At 47.3% G+C, this 23,402-nt stretch overlaps 1 protein-coding gene across 1 annotated transcript; it reads right to left on the bottom strand.

Moving 5' to 3' along the window:
* Window positions 1-473: 473 nt before the first annotated feature.
* Window positions 474-22,854, bottom strand: LOC119456720 (endothelin-converting enzyme 1). The gene is made up of 10 exons (XM_049669047.1): window positions 22,814-22,854; window positions 20,361-20,550; window positions 17,293-17,610; window positions 16,352-16,681; window positions 13,993-14,158; window positions 12,061-12,159; window positions 9,582-9,869; window positions 7,918-8,357; window positions 7,201-7,344; window positions 474-1,104 (listed from the first exon to the last, which is right to left on the bottom strand). The coding sequence occupies exons 1-10, from the start codon at window positions 22,852-22,854 to the stop codon at window positions 760-762; spliced, it is 2,361 nt and encodes a 786-aa protein (XP_049525004.1). The 3' UTR covers window positions 474-759.
* Window positions 22,855-23,402: the final 548 nt, after the last annotated feature.

The following is a 23,402-nucleotide window of genomic DNA, read 5'->3' as shown; positions in this document are numbered from 1 at the left end:
CCTACCTCAGTAGTCCCCCTATGTTTTGTCGGCGACATCCAGTAATATAGATATTATTTATAAATACATTACTGCTATTCCCGGTATCCTAAATGTAGGTTAACAAGTTCGGTCATATTTAAGGCGGAGTCCGCCGAAGCGGCGTGCGCTGACTCGCGCGGGATCGCACACGCATACAGATGTTCTGCTGAAACTGCGACGCACTAACCGCGCCAAAGATTGAAGTTTGATCTAATTTTAGAGAGGAGGTGAGTGGGATGTGGGTCATCAGATGGGGACACGGACTTTGTGGATATTCGGCTGTTACGCTCCGGGATACCGAGATATAAGGACGATACGAAGTGTTATGCCTCAACCACCAAGATTGTCCTACGAATTGCCTTCCGTGAGCGTGGGGTGTTCATCGTTCGTGTGACCTTCAACAATGCTCACAAAGGTCACCGAGTAGCAATAAACACAACTGAACTATAAGCGCCATAATTGTATTTATTTGCGCCAGAACAGGATGCTTACATTCCTTTTCACGCTTGCAGTAATATACTATGTCGTTGCAGTGTGCAAAAGGTCAAATAGGCCTTCGCGAATCAACGTCGGCACCGACAGTACTCTCTTTAAGCTGTTCGCAGGATATAAAGATCGCACTACATCTTCTTGGTCCTTGCCTGCATCACACAATAAACGATTTCTCTATAGGGGCTTTTGCGATACAACTCATGTTCCCGAGGGCTGCATCATGATCACCCGCGGAGGAGCGTCCTTCTAGAAGATACATTTATCCACGGGATTCATCCTGGAGCCGGGCGCGCAGTTGAAGGCTTCGCCAAAGCCGGGCGTGTTCATGGCGGGTACGTTGCACCTCGCACGGTACGCGGCGTGATTGGTGCCACTGTAGTCGCGCAAGAAGTTGTCCGTGCACCATATGACGCAGCGGGACACGAAGTACAGCTGCTCGCCGGTCAAGTTCAGCGCGGAGCCGCGGCCGGGCACCGTGAGGTGGCGCTGGCGCTCGGGAAGCGCGTTGAACGCCGCGTGAGACACCAGCGCCCCCGCGAAGTCGGCCAGGTTCTCAGAGGCTTGTCGGTCGTGATTATCCGTCTTGCTCATCTGAGTAGGGACGTTGAAGATTGGGCTAGTTCGAGATTTTTGAGATTTACTGCACACTTGTTTCACAATTTTGTACACTACGCAATTTCTATAGAAGGAGGTCCCAAGGAAAAAACATGGTCATGGGGACCTACTAAGAGTACATGCACAGAAGACGTATACAGAGCGATAGAGAGAGGGAGAGGAAAATGCGGATTGACTAATCACACAATGCAAAAGCCTAAAACGCGTAAGCACCGATCATACAGAAAAGGAATGAGTGAATTAATAAACATAATAATCAATTAAATCAAAATAAATGAATAAATGATACAACACACTCTGGCGATCAAAGAATGCATTAGTAAGCAACGACAGCAGGTACAAACAGCAGGTATAAGTGTGTTCTGCGTGGTACAAAATGTAACAGGGCGGCGTAAGGGAGTACTGCCATTATATTTTTGACTCAATCGTTTCATTTTTGCCACAAACGAAAGTCGCGGACCTCGAAACTCAATACAACGTTCTGGCAGGCTTCAGAGCGCCCTAAATGATGCAATATCTTTTCTACAGCCAGTTTGTTTCGTTTCTCAGGAGGTGCATGTGTCATGACACAGTAGGTGGTCACGTTTTCATGCACGCTCCTACTCGCTCCGTCGTTCCTATTCTGCTAATCACTGTGAGGCCCGACGTAGCAGCATAGCAGACGACCGAGCGACCAGAACAAAAATGGGAGGACGCTTAACCTTCGCCTTTAAGAGTGGAACGCGATATCGTTACAGGGACCCGTTCGCATCGCATTTTTCTTTATGAGTAGGCTTCACTGCAACACAAAACGTGGGAAAGCCAGCTTACAAAGACCAAGCTTACACCGATCCCCTTAAAGTCGGCTTCACTTTTAAACAGAAATGCATTGCTGGGAAGACGTTTTTCTATGGGCAATGTAAGTCGTCTTATATTAAAATTTGAAGGCCCTAGGACCTTTTTTTTTATTATTTTAATAATTGTTTGCTATTGCTCCGACGCGCGCGTGTGTCCAAAACGTATTATGCAGGCAAAGTCCCAGATTGACCTTCCAAGGATGCGAGCGCCATCTGGATAAGATTTTCGTAAGTAGCATACCCGAGCGTGCCGCTGTTGGTATGGTCGAAATGCTGGAAAAATGGGTTTGTGTTTGAGTTTCCTTCTAACAGAATTATGTTTTCTCGTTCATTCAAATAACAGTCCGACACGACCACGGCGACGCGACCACGCGGAGGGCGTGCGTGGTCGGGTTGATTCGGGCTGATTATCTCCGCCACGGACGCCGACATCCACACCGACGCCGACGCCGGATTTTCTGCGACACGGGGCCCTTAACGCTATCGCGTAAAAAAACTGTAGAGCAGAGAATGCCAAACGTTTGTCTTCGCGTCTCGGTTTTAGAGCGCAACTCTTAAGCACCCTTCCTGCGGTGAGCGTTGGCGTCGGCGTAACCGAGCGAACGAGCACAACGAAAGATGAAAGCGAATGATGAGCGCAGCGGGGAATGAAAGACGCGAAGAGGAAAGCGGTGTGCGGCGACGATGGATACGAGATGGTGCCAGAGTAGCGCGCGTCATCTGGGAGGCCTTTCGGCGGCTGCTGCGGCAAATCGCGAGCGCGTGTCACCCACGCTCTGGCACTCGCGATCTCCAGAATAGCGAGGCAGTCGCGCCACAATTTCCCTCCGTTTGCGACGTGCGACACGAGACCGATTGTCAGCGCCAGCCAACATATCGCGAAATGAAAACACGGAAAGAGCTGCGCTCAAACTTCGCAACAGGGAGTACCGTAATCGTCGGTGAATGTTTTATCCTTGTCGCAAGTGTTGTTAGTAAATTTTGGCTCATTACACTGTTATTACAGGCGTTATTACAAAGAATTCTATTAGTTGTTGAAATTCCTGTGTGGGTTGGGTAATCGGATACGATGTTAATCTGCTGATCTGATGTATAAAGGTGTTTCCCGCCTGCGTGCAAAAAAAGTATGTTGCCTTGGTGTTTTCTGCATGCATTGTTGGTACTATTTCTGCATGTATCCATACTAGCATGATGCTACGGATCCACAGATGCTTACGCACATATTGTTTGTACACCCCCCCCCCCCCCCTCCGTACTTTGTCTAAGAAAAGTTCAAGGTTAACAGTAAACAGTACATTTTGGGTCGAGGAGAGGCAGACAAAAAAATGAACATTTGTATTAAAAAACCGAATTTAACGGACGGACCGGTGCGCTCGCCTGCCTTGCCGAGCTCTGACTGCGGCCATAACAAGGTACTTTTCTGTACAGACCGAATGCACAATATTCCAATCGGTAGAAAGCTCTGTAGGATTTTATTGGTGATGCATAAGACCATTCACTGAACAACCTTATATGTAAAAAGACAAAACAAACAATGAAAGCCTTTAGCGCAAACGTGTTAGCTGCACGGAGCCTGCATCGAACCTATACCTGCTGCGGCGTGACAGATGGCTGTTACAAATACCCGACATTAGCATTGCGTTCCGTCTTTTACGTTATTTATCGCTTTCTCTACATCTGATTTTAGTAAGATTGACAGACTATGTGTTTTTGCGCCATACCGCTAATACAAATATAGCTGGAGTAAGTTTTTTTTAAATCTTTAACGACAGAAAATGTGAAACCAAACTTTGAAATCAGGCTATCTCAGATATCTCGGCTATCCCGTATCTAGTATACATGGATAAGTGTGGGCTTCCAGCATCTGACGCTTCGTCCCATGCAGCAGGGAACATTTAGAATGGGGCACTTTATTGATTAAATGCGGTTGACACGAGAACCAGCGGCATTGCTTCAAACTTGCCCATGACACGACCGAAACCACCTGCTTTGGCGATACGGCACAGCGTTGAAGGCGCGATTCGTATGCCTCAGAGTGTCGTACTAAGGATTACCAGGGACAAATATGGCGTCAGTATTTGCATGCGTTGCCTCTATGGTTGATAAGTAGTGCATGAATTTGCGTTAACTTCTTTTTCTGCATATTTTATTGCGATAGCAACTTTATGAATACTCCAGGCGAACTTCCGTTGTCGCCGTCGCCGTGATGTTCCCGCATAAAGTAAAAAAGCGCGATAAGATCGCGGCTGCGTGCTGTAGGTGCGATGAAAAGTATGCGAGGGCGAACCGAGAAGAATCTGCGGCAGCGTCTTGTCGCGTGCGCAAGAGGGGGGAGCGGGGAGATCGGGCGAGCGTAGGGACGGGGAGGAGGTAGCGTGCGTCTCCGCTTCTATCCGGCCGCGGCTGCGCATGGCGCGGCTGAGCGCAGCCGCGCGCGTTATATCTTGGCGGTAATCAACAGTAGGTTCGAAGGCTAGCTGACCCGAGATAGCTGATGGCTTCGTGTGCGCTGTGTTCTCCCGCGCCTAGTTCGCGTTGAAGCGAGAGGCACCACGAAAGGGAATTCGCTCGCCGCTGCTGCCGCTCTTCCTCATGCCAGTGTTCTGAAAGCGAGCGTCCGCGGTCACTCAGTGAGATGTGTTCATGTTTGCCTGTGCGCGCGTGACACCGCGCTTGTTAATTTAGTTAGTAGGCGAATGTTTGCAGCAGTTTATAACCAGATGATAAAACTACTAACCTTACTGCGTAGAGGTGTTAAATAGTTTGCTATCGCAATCAATGCTTCGCCTTTTGGGCGAAACTGCGACTTTATTTCTGAAGCTTTAACTTATAATCACAGATTTCTTAGGTGCCAATGATTAGTTTAATATTGCTTCAGGTACTGCATTAAGCTGTTCTAATTACACTTTAAGCAAATAACGTTTGTTAAAACCAAAGCAAATTTACGCATAATCAGCGTTGCTGTGAGAATGCATGCCACATCGGTTTACCGACACTTCAGCTCCAATGATGTCGGGACATACTTATTCTTTAAAAATTACGCGATAAAGTAATTTAGCTGTGAACATTGGGCGCTTAACTACGTATTGAAACGGTACAACTAAACTTCTGAGGTTAAAAAATTGAGGTGTGCGTTCTCAACGAAGTTATTACAGGTCGCAGAACAACCGCCGTGGTGGCAAAGTCGCTATGGCGTTCTGCTGCCAAGCAGAAAGTCGCGAATTCGATTGCCGGCAGCAGCGTGCGCATTTAGATGAGGTGAAATGAAAAAAAAAAGATCACCGACGATTACGGTACTCCCTAATGCGAAATGTGAGCGCAGCCCTATACATGTTGTGCGACTGCCTCGCTAATCGGCAGATCGCGAGTGGCAGCGCGTGGGTGACGCGTGGGCGCGAGCATAGCAGCCGTCGAAGAAAGACCTCCGCTCATGCAGCGCTTTGTTTCCATATGTCTGACGCGCGCTACTCTGGCGCCATCTCGTAGCCGTCGTCGCCGCAGAGCCCGTCTGACGCGGCACTACGCTTTTCTTCTCACGCTTTCACCATACCCTCCTCCTCCGCTTTCCGCCTCGCGCTCTCTTCGCTATCGCCGTCTTACACCTCCCGCTGCGCTATCTTTCATCCTTTGCTGTGCTCGTTCACTCGGTCACGAGGGACGCCGCCGCCGACTCTCGCCGCAGGAACGGGCACCTAGGAGCTGCGCTCTAAAAACAAATAAAAGAAAGACCCACTCGGTGTACTTATGTTTATGTGATCGTTAGTGAACCTCAAGCTGTCAAAATTTATCCCGAGCCCTCCACTACGGCGTCTCTCCTGCATATATCCCAGTGCCGATTTATGACGGTAAACCTCACAATTTAATTAATCAAGCAACACCTCGTAGACAAGGCACGACTACCCATAATTCGCGTAACGCTTGCGAGTGCCAGATATACCTCATATCTTGGCATTGGAGTGACAAGCTACGTTAAGTAAACAGAAGTTTGGACTGGTAGCTTTCGGTGAGTCACGTATAACTTCTCTAGTCGTCTGTTGTGGTCACTAGGAGTTGGTGTTCGAAATACTTTCCCCAATGAATAAAAAAAAAGCACCAATATGTATATTTGCGCAGTAATGATTGGTATCGGCAATGAGGAGATTGGTATGTCTCTATTTTTCTGTGGTCCGGATTCGAGTACTAATTTTGATTCGGTAATCTCTTAGGAAGCGAGCAGTGAAACCCAAACGTCATTACTCTAACTGGTTAGCCAAAGGTGGCATTTTAATAAATTTTGACGACCGATCTAGAACCATTTTCATTTTCGCTGTAAATCAGTCAGTTTACGCCCTCGTCTGAAAACACCAAGAAAGTATAATCTGCAATGTGTATTTTCATTGAATTGAGGCATTTAAGTACATTCTTTAGACAAAATATTTCGATTGTTTTTCGTCAATTTTCGGAAAATTTGGGCCGCCTACCTCGGATTGCTTCCAGAAGGTTGCTCGCTTTCGCGCCCGAATGACTGTGGTCCCACGGCTTACTATAATAAAACCTCGTACACTGCGGGCCTCCAAATTCTTACGGCCGAGTAGAGGCCATTAAAGCACCCGAGAGGTTGGAAAGCGCCCAAATTAGCACAGAACAGTATACAAAAATCCCCTTGATACTTTGTGTATAAAAATTTAATTTTATATACCAAATTACCTATATAACGAACTTTTCCCCCTTCAGATTCGATATATCCGGGTTCGACTGTATTAAGCATATAGTTTCCTACAAATATTACGCGAGAGAACCCTGGCGCCAGTGTCTGCGGGAGCTGTAAGCATGGCAGTTAAGCCAGCATTGTTAATAATGGTTACTACGCCGATTTGTCTAAACTTCGTTCTTATAGCTTTCAACGGCTTTGTGACTTAGCAAACTGATCGGATTAAACAACCTATTGCGTTATAAATGCTACATTTAGCAGTAATTTGCATGTGCGCAGGGCGTTATTACATTCTGCGCTTAGAAAAAAAAATAGATTGATTCGAAATTTAGGCCAATAAAGGCAGGTAAAGCACAGTAAACAAAGCCAGAAGAACGTCTGAAGCCACAAGGACGATGATACCCCCCCAAGTCTGTTTACCAATCACTCATTCCTATGGTAGCTACACGATCGCAGCGCCACAGTTCCCTCTAATTTAAACTTTAGTAGAAAACTATGATATTAGGAAGCTACGCGCTGCAGCTTTCCGTGGCAGGGCGTTCTGACCTCGGCGTGCTGGGACTGGATGCAGTTGATCATGCTCTCGTACTTTCTCCGAGACGAATGCGTCAGCCACTGACGAAGCAGGCCGCTGGCGTCCACGCTGACGCCTTGCACATCGTACCCGTGCGACATCTCGTGCGCTATAATCTGCGCAGATGTATCGTCATCGTCATAACGAAATAGCACTGATGGGCGCCGAAGGGCGCCGAGCGATTCTCAGCTACCGTCGCATTGCATCAGTCAAGGACAATAGGTCACTATCTGATGGCGGACCTAGGTAGCCTTGTACGGATTACCGGCAGTTGCTAAGCCCCTATAGCACCGTCTCTCGGCGGTAACTGCTAGCATTCTGGTTTCAGCGCAAATACAGTAGGCGCAGGAAAAGGGGAGAGAGCAAGCACTGGTGCCCAACCACACACATACGACAAATGAACTGAAATATATATTTGCTCCTAACAGGGCGGACACAAAAAAGGAAGACACATTGACGACAGCACGGGCGCCCGTCGTCAATGTGTCCTTTTAACGGTCTATAGATATACATGTCTTTCAGAAAATAACTAAGCCAAGAACCAGTTCTTGTGAAACAGAAATGATCGTATAACTGCTGTGTGCCCGAACTATCTGAATAGAAATGTATTTAGACTTTAGAGTATATCCTCTAAAATAGCCTAAGGATGGATTTAGTCCTTCTTTTTTTTCTCTCTCTCTCACACATACCATTCCGAGCGCTCCATAGTTGTGCGCAGGTGGGCCCTGCTTGTAGAACACGGGCCTGCCGATCATACCGGCCGGTACGAAGACCTTGTCGAGTTGCGCTGCGAAGTAAGCAATCGCACTGCCCGTAGAGAAGACTACGTCCGACGTCGAGCTTTTCTGCATCTCACGGCGCTGAACAATACGCGCCGCGCTCAGCCAGGCTTGCCAGAAAGAACCGCCGCGCGGCGACTCGGGGAACTCGGCGAAATATATGTCCATGTCACGCTGGTCCCGCATGCCATGCGGGAATCCGTTCGCCAGCTGCATCGCGCGCAGTTTGGCCAGGGCGTTCTCCAGAGAAATCGAGTCTAGCCACGAACTTTTCTTCAGCTGGCCCTCGTAGGACTTCTTGAGACGTGAGAAGATGACCTCCGTGTCCCTTAGGTAGCTTTCGGGCACGGCTGCAAAGCGGGAGGCAAGGAATGAAACGTGGCTGTTGGTATCTAGCTCTCAGCGCAGATGTATTAAAGGGACACTAAAGAGAAAAAAAAATCATTTGAGCTGTATTAGTTCTACAATACCAAAACGCCAGTATTATCATGATACGAGGCTTGGTAAACGAGAAAAGCTCGCCGTGACGACATGAATTTTGACGGCATCTACTATGGCTCATTTAACTCTTTATCGGCAACGATGACATACACTGTATTGTAAGGGAACCTTAGACTTTAGTTAACAAGTTTAAAGAGGTCTTGCTGAGAGAATACAAGAAAATACGAGAAAATACGAGGGGCATAATTCGAAAAAATGGAAGCTTGGCTTTCAATCATTCTTATAACAATCAACCTACCACAAAATTTACGAAAATTCACTTTTGAAATAATGTCAGACTCAACTGATTAGTTTTTTAAAATTTAGTGTCCCTTTAAAGTTCCACAAGTATACCTGGTTGCATATACGAACACTAGGACAAACACTCGCATAGATGCATACCAATTTTTATCCGTCGCTGATCTGGCGCTAGAATGCAGTTTTAACGGCAGCTGCAGCTGTACCCGCCTGTGCAGAGAATAAACTAAAAGGAAGTGTAAGATGGTTAGTTGTATCTATAAGTAATGAACAAGGTCGCTTTAAGCCCCTGGTCCAGGGCTTTCTATTGTCGGTGCGCGGTTCCCGGTATAAACCTAACGTAGGGTGGCATTGAAGAAAAGCGCACACGTGTACACGTCGAGGTGCGACGAATTCTTCATCTAGCTTCAAGTTGTTTCACCTGAGTAGGTTATTAGGAAGTTTGTATGCCCACTGTCAAGTCTGGTTTCTGATGTCATTATCTTCACCGGCTTCCTCATTCCATCTCTTTCTTGACGGTCTTTGTTTCCCTACTGGGTCTTCCCTATTTTGTGGCCAGGGTTCGTGACTAACCCCTAAAGTCGTTGCCCCGAACTATATTTGTCGGAGTTAGGGAACAAACGCTGAGCGTATATGCGTGTATGCATTTACCCTGAAACGAGAGCCTCGCGCCAACTTCTTTCTCTTCATTTAGGTCTTCCGACCCCCGTTCATTTCGCAACGTGTGTAACTGCACCTCAAATGAATCGAGGCACATTCCTCGCCTTTTGCGATTAGCCTCATGTAGGAAACATTCGCACGTACGAGAGGGCTCATCAAATGGGGTCTACGCGCACCTTGCAGCAGGTGAAGTCCCATGAGCGGTGCCTCCATGACCTGCGACACCAGTGCGACGCACAGGTACCAGGTGGCGACACTAGTGGCCAGGCCAAAATGTTCCGTGTTACGACCGAAGCCAGCCAGCTGGCGCACGATGCTCCAGGATACAAGACGGTGGAACTCGATTTCCCTGCCTGATGTCATAAGCAGCCTGAGCAGCGCGATGGCGTTCAAGTTTGCGTAGACAATGTCGTCGCCCGTGTAGCGGCCAAGCGAGTAGTGTGCAACCATGCGCCCAAAGTTGTCTGAAAGAAATGCATCATTCAGGTCGGTGTAAGCTAAAAAAGTGAAAAAATAAGCGGTAGAAGTCACCGATAACGACTGTCGAAGAAAGCGTTATAGCTTATTTGAAAAGGGCTAGAATTCCGCTGAGAGGAATTATATATAAACCACCGAAAGGACTAAGGAAGGAAAAGCGCGCCACACATCCGGGAAGGGAGTGGCTTGATACTCGATGACTTCACCCCGTGACCGCACCGCGTGACCCATGTGATCGCGGATTACGTTGTTTCCGGGTAGGCCCAGTTTGATAATACACTGTCCGCGGTATCGGCCGACTTTACTAGGCGCTGAACATAACGAGTAGACGCGACAATGCCAGTAGAGGAAAGCAAAAAAAAAAAAAAAAAAACTTTTGCTCTAGAAAATGAATTATGCCATTGAAGGCGCATATTTGTAGCCGTGAGGATATTTAGGTACCATTTGCTGTCTCCTTGCGAAATTCCCTTGAGAACGAAGCCGGTCACTGACAGATTTGTTTTGATAGTGCAGATAACTATAGCATAATGCGATTCGTTATTAAAGCGAGGCTTTCTATGTCTGACTCGATGCGATGACGCATCTGACCAGATGCGATGCATATGTGATTTGATTGCTTGTTTAGGATCGTATTTTTTGAACGTTGAAGTTGAATGAAGACACATATCGTTAGGTTGCATAGCCTTTATTTTAGATCATGTAACCGTTGATTACACGCACACACTCACACTTTCAAGGTCGACTCTACACTTGCGCAGTATTGCCTTCCGATCGCCGGCCAGAGGCTCTGCCGTTACCGATACACGCACTACAGTTTACATTCGCAGTTGTACCGATACACATCGGTAAAAGAAAAGCGTTTTTAGTATTTCATACACTGTGCAGACAGAAGTGATTCTATTGATATAATTAACTCGAGCTATATCGGGCTGATATCGAAGTGATCCCAATGAACCCGAAATTGTTGCAGCTGCCGCAGTGGCGCACCGAAGGGGGGGGGGGGGGGATGTTCGGGTGTTGTAACCCCCCCCCCCCCCACCCTGAGGCCGAGTTAACACGTTGGACTGGTGGGGCTGGACGCGGGGGGGGGGGGGGGGGGGGGCACGCGTCCAGCCCCACCAGTCCAACGTGTACCTTCAGTGCTCTGTTCACATTGTCATTACAATTCAGGTGCTGGCTTGAGGTCGAATTTTCCTGATTAACAAAAACACTCTATCACTGTCTTGTGTTTTTTCATTCACTCCTAATTACTATGAGTTTATAAACGGTGAAGAAATAAGCATCGTCATCATCATTGGTGTCATTATATTGCTATAATTATTAGGCATTGCATTTGCGGTTGGATTCCTCTGGCTAAAGCAAGGAAATTGCATATTATGCAAAGTGCTTGCTCCCCCCCTCAACTGCAACCCCCCCCCCCCCCCCCCCCCCCTGGCAGAGATCCTGGGTGCGCTACTGAGCTGCCGTGATTGACGAACTCGGAGAGGAGGAGCACCCTTCCAATGTTTAGTATTTATGGCGAGAAAAAAACTTTAGGCGACCTTAATGTTCCCTTGAAGTGTATTTAATGGCGCTCGCCCCTCGACCTCAGGTTAACGCACGTCCTCCTACGACACCCAGAGGAGCAAGTGACGACGTGTCCTAACGCGCTGGCGGAGCGCGCTTGAGGACACGAACAATGAATAGCTGATACCCCCGTAAACGCAGCCTCCCCATTACGACGGCTGAAGAGAAGTGAAATTCTACGCTAGAATGATGAGCGGCAACGGAGCCAGCTGTGGAAGACTACGACGATGAACGCGTGAGCAGTGGCACGAGCGCGTTCGTGCGGTTGCGCCAACGAGCCAGCTGTGAAAGACGACGACGCTCGTGCCATTGCTGATGATGATAGTTAATCATCATAATGATGAAAATGAGAGACCTGATGGTTAATTGGCCATTTTCTTAACTAAAGGTATGCTTCTATATCGTATATATCCTATACAACTCTTAACTTGAAGCATTGCCTCCTTTTTGATGGGTTTTTATTATTCTCACGGTTTCGGAGACACCTAATCTTCCGGTTGCCTGAGGACGACTTCCGGTGTGCTCCTTGAGAAACATGATGTCGCGAGGTGCTAACGCCATAAAGCGAAGTCATTCAGCCAGAGAGTACACAGGAAACGAAACAATGCTCACCGTTTTGTTCCTTTTGCGTCTTGTTGAGAATGTTGTTTATTTGTTCGAAAGTCCAATGATCGGACCGGCGTGCTTTCTCGGTGATGATGAACGATTGAACTGCGCAGGGAAACGAAAGGACTGAATTAGTCGTCTTGCCGATTTGATAGTCGCATTACGCGAGAGAAATAACTATTGCGGTGCCTTTCTGTTTATTTTGAGAACTTCAACTTACATGTGTCCGGTGTGTTCAAATTAGAGCACTGCACGGGCTCGGGCTTACCCGAAAGCCCGGGCCCGGCCCGGCCCACGGGCCAGGTCGGGCCGGGTAGAGCAGTTTTTTCATGGGCTCGGGCCGGGCTCGGGCACGGCGTGTGCTTTTTGACCCGGGCCCGGGCCAGGCTCGGGTTTTTTAACGCGGGGCCGGGCCGGGCTCGGGCTTTCTGCGAGTTATTCTCGGGCTTCTCAACTCTGAAAAACATGTATTTTTCGGTCTCGGGCCGGGTTCGGGCCGGTTTCGAGCCGGGCTCGGGCCGGGCTCGGGCTTAAGGTAAAGGGGTGGCGGGCCGGGCCGGGCGGGTAACGTAGATTATTTCCGGGCCCGGGCCGGGCCCGGGTCTCGCCATAAAAGTTTTGATCGGGTTCGGGCGGGCCGCCCAATGTAAAAACGGGCCCGGGCCGGGCCCGGGCCGCAAAAATCGGCCCGTGCAGTGCTCTAGTTCAAATTACTAAGTTGAACACACCGGGCACGCGGGCCCAAGGTACGGCTTCCAAAATGCGGCCTGCCCAGCCCCCTCCCCTCCCCCACAATATTCTTGGCTACGCCACTGGTTAGCTGTGAGGACCTGCTGCTGCCGCTGCAAACGAGCCAGAGCCGGTGGAACTCCTTAAACTCCGATCCCCTTAAAGTCGGCTTCACGTTGAAACAGAAATGAATTGTTGAGAAGACGTTTTTCCAGGGGCAACATAAGTCGTGTTATATTAAAATGTGAAGGCCCTAGCACTTCTTTATTATTTTATTAATTGTGTGCTATTGCCCCGATGCGCGCGCGTGTCTGAAACGCATTAGGCAGGCGAAGTCCCAATTTGACCTGCCAAGGATGCGAGCGCCATCTGGATATTATTTTCGCAAGTAAACTACCCGAGCGCGCAGCTGTAAGTCTGGTAAAAATGCTGGAAAAGGGGTTTGTGTTTTGAGTTTCCTAGTAACAGAATTATGTTTTCTCGTACTACAATCCGATGCCACCATGTCTGTAGGTTGTGGTTAAGTCGTACTTTACTGCTTTTCTGACGGATTTCACTGTGAGAAATTCAATTTTTGTTCACCAAAACCTTGCACCTTGTGGAAGGCCTGCGCGGTTGCGGTGGTTCGGGATGATTTTATCCGCCACGGACGCCGACATTGCGCGCCGGCGCCGACGCCGGATTTTCTGCGACACGGGGCCGTTAACGCTATCGCGTTAAAAAGTGAGGGCACTCGGATTTTCCGTAATATGCACACATAAAGAAAAGTGAACCGATGAATAGGACCCATTCCTCATGTAGAAAAGAAAAAGAAACAAACAAAAATGAGAAGGAGGAGAAACAGGGCCGGTATTCACAAAAAAGCTTTTACGCTGGAACTGTTCGTAAGAGAACATTTTAGCCATACCTGATGCTGGACATACTATTAGCGAAGGTGGCCGGCCAGTGCCAAACGCCACTTACGATCGGAAAGTTTGGTGAATTCGTCCCCATGCAGACTTGTTGCAATTAAGAGCGACGCCCAACATTTTACGTTCTTGCTATAATCTCGAGACCCGTACAGATTTGACCGTAGAGTTTTCCGCGGCCCCTGATATATAAGCCGTTCCAAGCGCACAGACTCACAAGAATACACTTATCGCAGCTTGACTCTTGACCCTGGACATGAGCTAGCTGTGTAGATGAGAAGCTTTTGACATGCGCAAATACCTTCGTCTTCAAGCGCTGACAACTGTAAGACGAGCTCCTTCGTCCCTTCACTTGGTGCTCTACCGGAGTAGTGTGCGATGACTGCCGAGTAGTACAAAGTCCTCAGGTTAAATCTCTGCACTGATCGTTTCGCGAACCACGTTTCATCGCTGACGGCCAGGCTAACCTGCAACACAACGTAATGCAATAAAACACGCGAAATGGCTGCAAGCCTCACTAATGCGATATTCCAAATGCGGGCACCGAGTTAGGCTTTCTGTATGACCTATGCCCTGCCAAATTCTGTGTGCCTTATTGTCCCGTTTTTTCTTTTACTGAAGAATCCCGGATCCCGAGTTGAACATGCTTAGAAAGCGCCTTGAGCGACTGAGACCCGCGTAATTGTCGGATGTGTCTTCACAACGTGCGTACACGAATTGACCAAAACGGTGCATGGTACAGCGTCTGTGGCTTCGTCAATCTTGTCGAATTCCTTTTCTCTGTCATGACCAGTCATGCAGCTGTGAAGAAATCATTCTATATTGCGAATACTTGGACGATATATGGGACAAAAATCAAACGCGCTTGGGGTTGAAAAGAAGGTATGTTTGGCCAAGTTGGCGCGACATGCTGTGGACTACGCAAATGAGGCCTGTGTGCATTCGGAAGTTTCATAAAATGGAATAGCTGCCATCCACCCAACAGCAGCAGCGCGAATATCCACAAAGGAAAGCCATTCAGGCGTCTCAGAATGAAAGCATCGCAGTTGCAGAATTCGTCCAGGTCCGGGGATCGAACCGGGGACACACTCTTTTTCGTGGCGGTCGCTATACGAAACGAGCGAACCCAAGGTCTAACATATATGTAGCGCGAGGCGAAGTCAGTCGACAACTCTAAGGACTGGAACACTGAAAAAATAACCTAATTCTTTAGAGATCCGCGTGGAGAATACTTTATGAGAAAAAAGAAATTATAATTCACACGGGAATACATAGCACGGAGTTATAAACTAGCTTGCTTTACAAAGCGCTTTCCCGCGTAGCATCGTGCTATACCCTCCGGTGCACTACAGTCGACCCGCACTACCTTGAATCGAGCTATTTGGTCACACATAGCGAAAACGCTTGACAGCGCGCAAACAAGGCACGTACAGCACGGTCGCCAACTACCAACTAATCTTTATTCGGAGACACACTCTGTTACGTGTATCCTGCTTTAAGTTGGTAGTTGTCGCCCATATATGTTGTAGTTGCCTCGTCGCCATCTATTAGTGCCGTCAAGTGCTATCACAATTTTGCCATTTCATGCCACAGGCTAAAACGCGCGAAAAGACAACTGAACGAAACCCACAACAGGCGCTGTACTTTCGCAGTTCCCGCTTTTGTCGGTTGCGTCTTTTCGTGCTGTTTAGACTTGAGCTCAAGGGTGCGTGTCATTCCGGTATAGAGGGCAGTCGAAGAGACCCTCGAAGATACGCCAGCTTGCAAGCTTACATTCGAAGTGGGGCCGTGTCTTGCGTGCAACAATATGCCAAGAGAAGCACCGCTGATGACTTAAAGTCGAGTATAGCAGAAAAACACACAAACACCCTGGAAACAAAAGCGTCAGGTGGTGTGAATCATACACAACAGCAGCACCACAAGAATACTCCACGTGTGGTTGATGCATGCTGTTAGGCTGGTGCCCTTCCTTCGCAAAAGACGAGTTATGCAAGTGGTGTGGTCAAACCGTGTGTAGCTATATACCCTGTAGTCTGCAGTGAACTGGGTAAGATTGGGTGAGCAGAGGAATAAATTGACCCGCAGCTCAGTTTCCGAGGATTCTTGTGGAGCAACAATTGTAGAGCAACATGAATAGAAATAGAGCAACAGAAAATTGTAGAGCAACATGAATAACTGCCGATACAGCTTTCTGTTGCTCAATACTCGCTACATAAAAGTGTCTTTCCGAGCGGGAAGGGAGCCCGCGAACACGCGCAAAATCGCCGCGCGACTGACCGCTCGAGGCACTTTGCGCATATTCGCGGGCATCTTTCACGCTCGAAAAAAAAAAAAAAACACTTTTATGTAGCATGTATTGAGCAATAGAAAGCTGTGTCGGCAGCGTTCATGTTACTCTACAATTTTGTCATTGCCAATTTTAATTATAATTATTGAGAAGTTGATTAATTATTGAACACTAATAATTCAATTAGGAGGAATGCCAAAGATTGTCCGAAATCGCCAAGCGACGACAAACAACATTACCATGGTTCTGTGCTGCTACGTAGCATTTGCATATTTTTTAAAGTTTGGCCCAAGTTAAGTGAAACACTCTGCATAGCCTTCACTGAACGGCATAGAGTCCGAGTAACTTCATCGGTGCCAGCCAGCCAACCGACCTGCAGTAGCGGCTCTCCTCTTGGTATATTGTATTCGCTGACGCTGAACTCGATGAAGGCGTGCAGGCCGTACTCGAGCGAGAGGCGAAGCGCGTCGCGACCGGGGTTCGGGTCGGAAGAGTCCCTTCTCTCCCCGGGTTCCACGAGGTCGATGTCCAGCGAGGCCGTGAACTCCCTCAGGGCGCGCATCTCGACTCCTCTCTCGTCCTCCGGGGCGGCCAGGCACGCCCGGAACATTCCGACCGCCTTCTGCACGGCAGACTGGTGTCGGTCCGGCACGCGCGCAAACGGCAGCACAGAGTCGACCGCCACCGTCACATTGTGTTCCATCTGCGTGCGAGGCGAGAGTGTCACGCGATGATAGACGGCGCTCGAACGGACGACAACACGTACGGAAAGTGTCAGTTCGAGAATGCGCGACGAGTTATCTTCATTTTTGCGATGACAACAACAACAACAACAACAACAACAACAACAACAACAACAACAACAACAACAACAACAACAACAACAACAACAACAACAACAACAACAACAACAACAACAACAACAACAACAACAACAACAACAACAACAACAACAACAACAACAACAACAACAACAACAACACCAACAACAACAACAACAACAACAACGACAACGACAACGCGCGACGACGACGACGACGACGACGACGACAACAATCAAAACCAAATGTGGTACTGATAGCGACACCGTACAGGGCGAGATCTGGATAATTTTGACGACCTAGCGATACTAAACATGCCATCAAGGCCAACAGATGAGCCCCATTTGAGCTTTTTCGCATTCGATCCACATTAATTAAAGACGCAGTCATTGCGGCCAGGTGCCGAACCCACGACAATATGCCCTCGAATGACAGCTTCCGGAATACTTGAGACCATCGAATTCATAAAAGCCGGATACATCTAGACCGATACCTCAAGCAAGACAGAGCCGCCACGGTAGTTGCCGCAGGCGTACTCGTAAAAGTCGACGCATGGGTCGCGGTCGGCGTCAATCTGGTCATGTAGATAGTCAGCCAGCGACTGGCAGTCGCTGTTTGTGCATGGCTTTGCTTTTGGTGGTCTCGGTGGTGGCGTTGTCGGTGGTGGCGTTGTCGGTGGTGGCGTTGTCGGTGTTGGCACTGTCGGTTCCAGTGTAATTAGTCCTTCTGGTGTCACCGTACTCGGCTTTGTTGTCGCAATCAGACATGTAGAAATCACAAAGAGAGAGTACTTAAGCAACGTCATTGAGCACTAGGCAAAAAGTAAGAGTATTAATTTACTGCACTTTAAGAAGTACTTGAGCAGAATACTAATTACTGAAAAAATGACTCGTTACTTGCAAGCACTTTCAAGTGAGATTTAAAATCGTACATTCCTAGAGGGCACTCAAGCATTATCAAAGTGTTGCACTTTTGCCCTAAAGAAGAGAAAGTTCCTTCAAATTCGAATCGCACAGCTTGCCCTTGTGTCCCTGAAAAACTGTGAAGGAAGAGATAGGAGCAAGACATGAAAAGTAACTTGTACCAGTTACTTCATGAGTACAAGTAAACACCAAAAAATTACAGTGACGTTTCAATTCGTGAAAGCGGGCTACGCGCAAGCGTATGTGTGCCATTACTATATAATTGCACAGCAATTATACGGACACTCCAAGCACATTTCTGCCATCGTGATTGCCGCGATGCTCCGTATAAAGTCCAAGGGCGATAACATTCTTCCCGCGAGCCGTATGCTGTATGCGCGATTGAAAGCGTGCGACGGTGAGCCGAATCGCGCACAAGGAAGGAAAGCGGGAAGGCAGCGTGGGAGGAAGGGGGGGGTGGCTTGTACTCTGGTAGCAAATGCGTAGTTTGCACAGCGGCACGCGCCGTATCTTGAAAGCGATCGGCAGATGCGACGATTTCGGGTTCGGTCGATTGGTCGTCGCCCTACTGGCGCTTACGTTGCTGCTACGGCCTTCTCGCACGGCCCTGGAAACTCGATCACGAGACGAACCCGGTACTTCCATAGCGCGCACACAACCCGTAGCAACCGCCAGAGGAGGTCATCCCAGCGCGCTTCGCGCACCCTCCTTCTCTGCGAAGCTGCGCCTCTTTTTTCCTTCCCCGCTTCGCTCAACGCTACCTAGACTTTCCTCTAGGTGGCGTTGGTTTGCCGCGCGCTCAGCGCGCTCCTTCGTACTTTCCCCGGGTTTCACATTTCGCGGCTTCCCGCTACCCCTCGACAGCCCTCGGTGCCCCTAGCCATTTACCCTTGTGCGTAAAAGTAATAAATTTAAAGCATTAAAACAGACTCACACAGTGTAAGTTACGGAGTTACTCATGTTCATAAAATTATCATGTTAATTAGTATAAGTAATGAATTCAAGTTACGTACAAGCGTGGTCGCAATCTTCTTTACCCTTGTCGATGATGTCGCTGTGCCGGTGCGTGTCGTCAAATTTTCTTCGACGGTGTTGGTCTCCTCCGTAGTTTCTGTAGTCGCAGCCGAAGAACTACGCGTCCAGGACACGTCCAGACCTTTCGTTTGGTTCCTGAAAGGTTTCCGTGTGCGTCTGGAGAGGTGACCCCGCGGCACTGTCGGGTTTGTATTGAGGTGTCGGTTGTGCGTGGCTGTCGTTTCGTTTTCCGCTTTATAATCTCCTGAGAAACCCATCTCCAACTGCGACACCACAAAACAGGAACGCCCACTGGTGAAAAATCGCGTTGGCCCTTCAAAGTCAACAATATCTCTTAGCGGGTTGAGCTTCAACGGCTTGACATATACGTTGATTGACTGATTTTTATTCCAATGAAGCTAAATATAAAATAGACCTCTCTTGAGCTGGCCATCCCAAAACCTCAAACGCACAACCCATGAAAAGAATGCCTTAAAAGGAAACCGAAAGCCAGAGGAGCAATATACATAAACTAATACATGCAATTCAGAACAAGCACGCAAGTATATTGTCAGCACCAGCACCGCGGCATCGCAAGCATGGTTTATACTTGGGGCAGTCACTGTATAATTACAGTCACCATAGGGATGAGCCCACACAAACTTTTTTGATACAAATATATACGTGGCTTCCCAACTTAACACATAAACCTATACTAGCGAAAAGCGCAACGCGGCCGCCACATGAAGACGTAAAAAATTAGATTGATTGAGTGATTGATTGATTAGTTGATTGAGTTTAACATGCCAGAGCTAACAGTGACATCGTGCCCAACATACTGGTGGATCCAAAGGAAGAACCCTGCCTTTCCTCCCCCAATTTACTCTGTATGTCTTGATGCTTTGATGCTCTTTTATGCAACAAATTTTACCAAATTTTAACGCACACTTGGCGTACGAGGTACTTTTTAAGCATAAAACGCTCCTGTTGTCGGCAACCTTCAAGTGACCTTGACTCAAAATCCAGAGCCGTTATCCGGGCACTCAAACGAGAACATCCGCGCATCGTTGCGAGAACAAAACGAGATCTTCCGGGCAACCAGTCAAAAGTTTGGAAAATGCGGTCTCTGGCCCCCAACCCTTTGCACAGCACCGCATTAAATACGCTAGATACTTCCCAAACAAGTTATAAAAGTATTGCTCCCAATTTCTTTCGTAATGTTTGTTCACGATATCACCCAAGCTGTAACTTCTAGTACGCTGAAGTTTTATTTGTCATTTCCAATAGCGACGTTCAAAAGGCAGAGAGAGAGGTTGCCTGTGCTCTTTCGAACGCCAGGGGTCCGTGAGTCGTGAGCGGTCCGCGACAAGAAGTAGCTACAGACGCTGAGCGCGCTGCACTGTTGGCAAAAGAAAAGCGGGTGAAGGCGACGGCACCACAAGACAGAAAAAGACGCCATATGGTAGTCATTTCATGCTTACATCTACTCGCAATTACCGGAGAGCCATCTTTTTTTTTTCTTGCGTTTTACACATTGGCGACTATATACTGCCAGATCAAATGGGGCAACTTCGCAATCGGTAGTCATGCGATGACAACGCTACGATAATTATATAGAGCCTACCGTTCGGTCCACAATTTTGGTGAGAAAAATTAGCGCCACAATCAGCCCGGCAAGAGTGGCAGTCGTCCTGAAGCAGCAGACGCAGGGATCAACGTCATCACGGTTTCGCGGTGCATCTGCGTCACGAGGCTCTGTTGGCCACTCGCCAGTTTCGTAGACCGAGCCCATGCGCTCCAGCGAATCCATTCTTCTGAAACGACAGGTTATAAAATTTTCATTGTGCCAGTTCAGAGTTCTCGAAGAGGTGGGTAGAATAATGCCCGCGCACTGCCCGCCTGGGTAACTCGCACGTATCCTTTTTTTTTTTCTTAAGCCTAACGTTGCGTCCCCAATAACGGAAAAAGCGCGCTGCCACCCATTCGGTCTGAACCTGTGCGCTCATGGCTCATAAGCAAAATATCTGGATCTAGAAAAGAAGCAATCTTACTTGGCAGCCAGGGATGATTCAGAGGTTGTCATAACTGTGAACAGGGAAGCCCTGGCGAGTATCCCCTTGCTTGCTTGCCTCCAAGATGATGATGACGATGATGATGCCTGATTGAACGGTACAAACCCCCTGTGGGGGATAGACCACGAGCCGGGTGGTAATATGATAAAAAAGTAAGAAATAAAAGAAGGAACATAAATTAATAATCGGAGATGAGAAAGAAACCGATAATAAATGAAATAAAATTGTGTATAATAAGGTAGTCAGCCTTGCATAGACATAAATAGTAACCCCATCTTAATATTAAAAATACCTAAAGTAAAGAGTAGACGTAAAGAGTGAGTAAGTTAAATCTTGAATATTAATATTAATAAGATTATTACTGTGAATTTATGCTTTTGCAACTCGAATTTTGTAAAGTGACAATTAATTGAAGGAGAAAATACCTCAATCATGCAAAATGGAAAATATTAATAAGGTAATCTTTCTGTGTCACAGAGAGAGAGAGAGAGAGAGAATAAACTTGAATAAAAAGAGCACGCGAGCGTAGGTAGCTCCTCCGCTCTGCAGAGGGTGGTCCCCTCAGTCCAGGAGTCCAGCGGCCTTAGCTGCCCTTCTCGCTCGATTGACCAGGTAATTATAATTACAGAGGTAATTATAAATGGCTCGGCAAACGTTCCTAATACCGTTGTTCCAAGCGAGAATAAAACTGTACTGCATAAAGACAATCCTATATTACGCAGCGCTTGTCGAGACGTTTCTTTTCTGCTTCGTTTTCTTTCCATTTTCACATTTCCATTATGTTAGGAAAAAATATTCTTTGTAAGCTGGCTTTCCTTATTAGCCTTCGAATGTATTTCCAATCGGTTCATGTTTCCCATTCAAATCCACGATGCACTTTCAGCGCAGTACTAGCAAAGTTACGCCAGAGATTACAGGGCATTCTCTGTTGTCCTGCTCTTTTCTTGAACTTGTACCAATAAATATTGCCCGACGGCAACACCCTTTTTATATCTGACGCTTGAAAAGCAGCGAAAATATATTATTTATAATAATAGAGCAGCCCAAACTTACAATGTTCTGATGATGATGATGATGATTATGATGATGATGACCTTAAATCCATTGGTACTTATCCACTCAGGGGGGTCAGCTAGGAATTGACTGATTTTAGAAATGTGTTAGAGGAATGAATTTAAAAATTTCTAATTATGATAATCATGATAAGTGAAAGTGACTGAACTATAGAGATCTTTTCTTGAACAGGCATGAGACAGAACAGGGGAGTTCAATGGTAGACTGAGCTGTTGCAGTGTAATTTGCAAGGTCCTTTTCTTCAGGGAGGAGAAACGCCGGCAGTCTAGTAAGTAGTAGTCAATCGTTTCTAGTTTGTCACAAAAGTGGCGCAAAGCAGAAGTCGCCAGTACATATCGGTGCGTGTTTAAATGTAGGAGTGGAACTCGTCAATGCAGTCCCCTCAATGTGGCTATCTATAGCTGAAGCAGTTGTTGATGACCCGAGTGGTTGTGGCGCATACCTACAGGGGGGGAATTGGCCATGAATCGGGTGGGTATAGATAGCGCTTTATTCACGTCCTCTTTCTTCGCACAAAAGAAATACATTCCCTGCTGATGGCCTTCTTGTGTCAGAGCATAGCGAACGTCTGCATATTTCTTGGTTTACACGTACCGTTATGCAAGGGATACCTTTCATACCAAAAGTTTAATGATGAATGTTTGTACTTAATGCTACGACTCGTTGTTTTCCCCTTTAGTCTAACCGTCCCAGCGTATATCGCAAATGACTGGCTGTTATTGAAAGTAATTTATGGTCGAAATCGAAAATGCGGAACAAACAACCATGAAGCACGCGGTAGAACAAGCTATAATTCGATTCCAACTCTACAGCAAAATATGGTACAATGCTGACCTTGAGCGAAAACCTGTACGCGATTAGATTTTGCAAAGTAATAATGCAATTCTCCGTCATTGTACTCCAAAACGTTTAATCTCTAAAATGAACTCACTTGTTGAACCATGTGTCGGCGTTTCGGCGCACCTTGAACATTGTCTCAAATATGTGTAAAAAAAAAAAAAAAACTGCAGTTTCTCGCCGACTGCAACAGTATCCTGCGAGTGGTCGTGCATTTTCCCGGGACACTCGCGACGGACAATATGCAAGCGAATAGACAGAGATATGCACCCCCTGATAGCTCATCCACTTAACAAAACGTCGTTCTAAGCATTGAATCACAAAATTAAGTGAAACAGTAGTGCATTTTTCGGCAAAGTTCTGGAATTAGTATCTCGAAACTGGTGTCCTCCTGAGAATTCGTTCCGAGTGGATCCGCCTTGCGAACTCCACGGCTAGCATTTGTAAATTGCAATATACACCATAAGGTAATTAGTTAGAAGCTTAATTAGTATTTTTTAAGTTAGCTGATTTGCATTTCAATTTTCTTGTGCAAGTAATGTCCGCCTTTTCGAGTAGGCCAGCTCATGAACTAGAATTGTGCTATCTGCCACAGGCAACCTCTAAAAATGTTTGAAAGTGAAACACATGGTATATATAGATACAGAGTAATATGCACCTTTTCATTTCAACAAAGTGCAACT

Source organism: Dermacentor silvarum, chromosome 6, assembly GCF_013339745.2.
Source record: "Dermacentor silvarum isolate Dsil-2018 chromosome 6, BIME_Dsil_1.4, whole genome shotgun sequence".
Classification (NCBI taxonomy): Eukaryota; Metazoa; Arthropoda; class Arachnida; order Ixodida; family Ixodidae; genus Dermacentor; species Dermacentor silvarum.
This window is presented reverse-complemented; position numbering and strand designations above follow the sequence as displayed.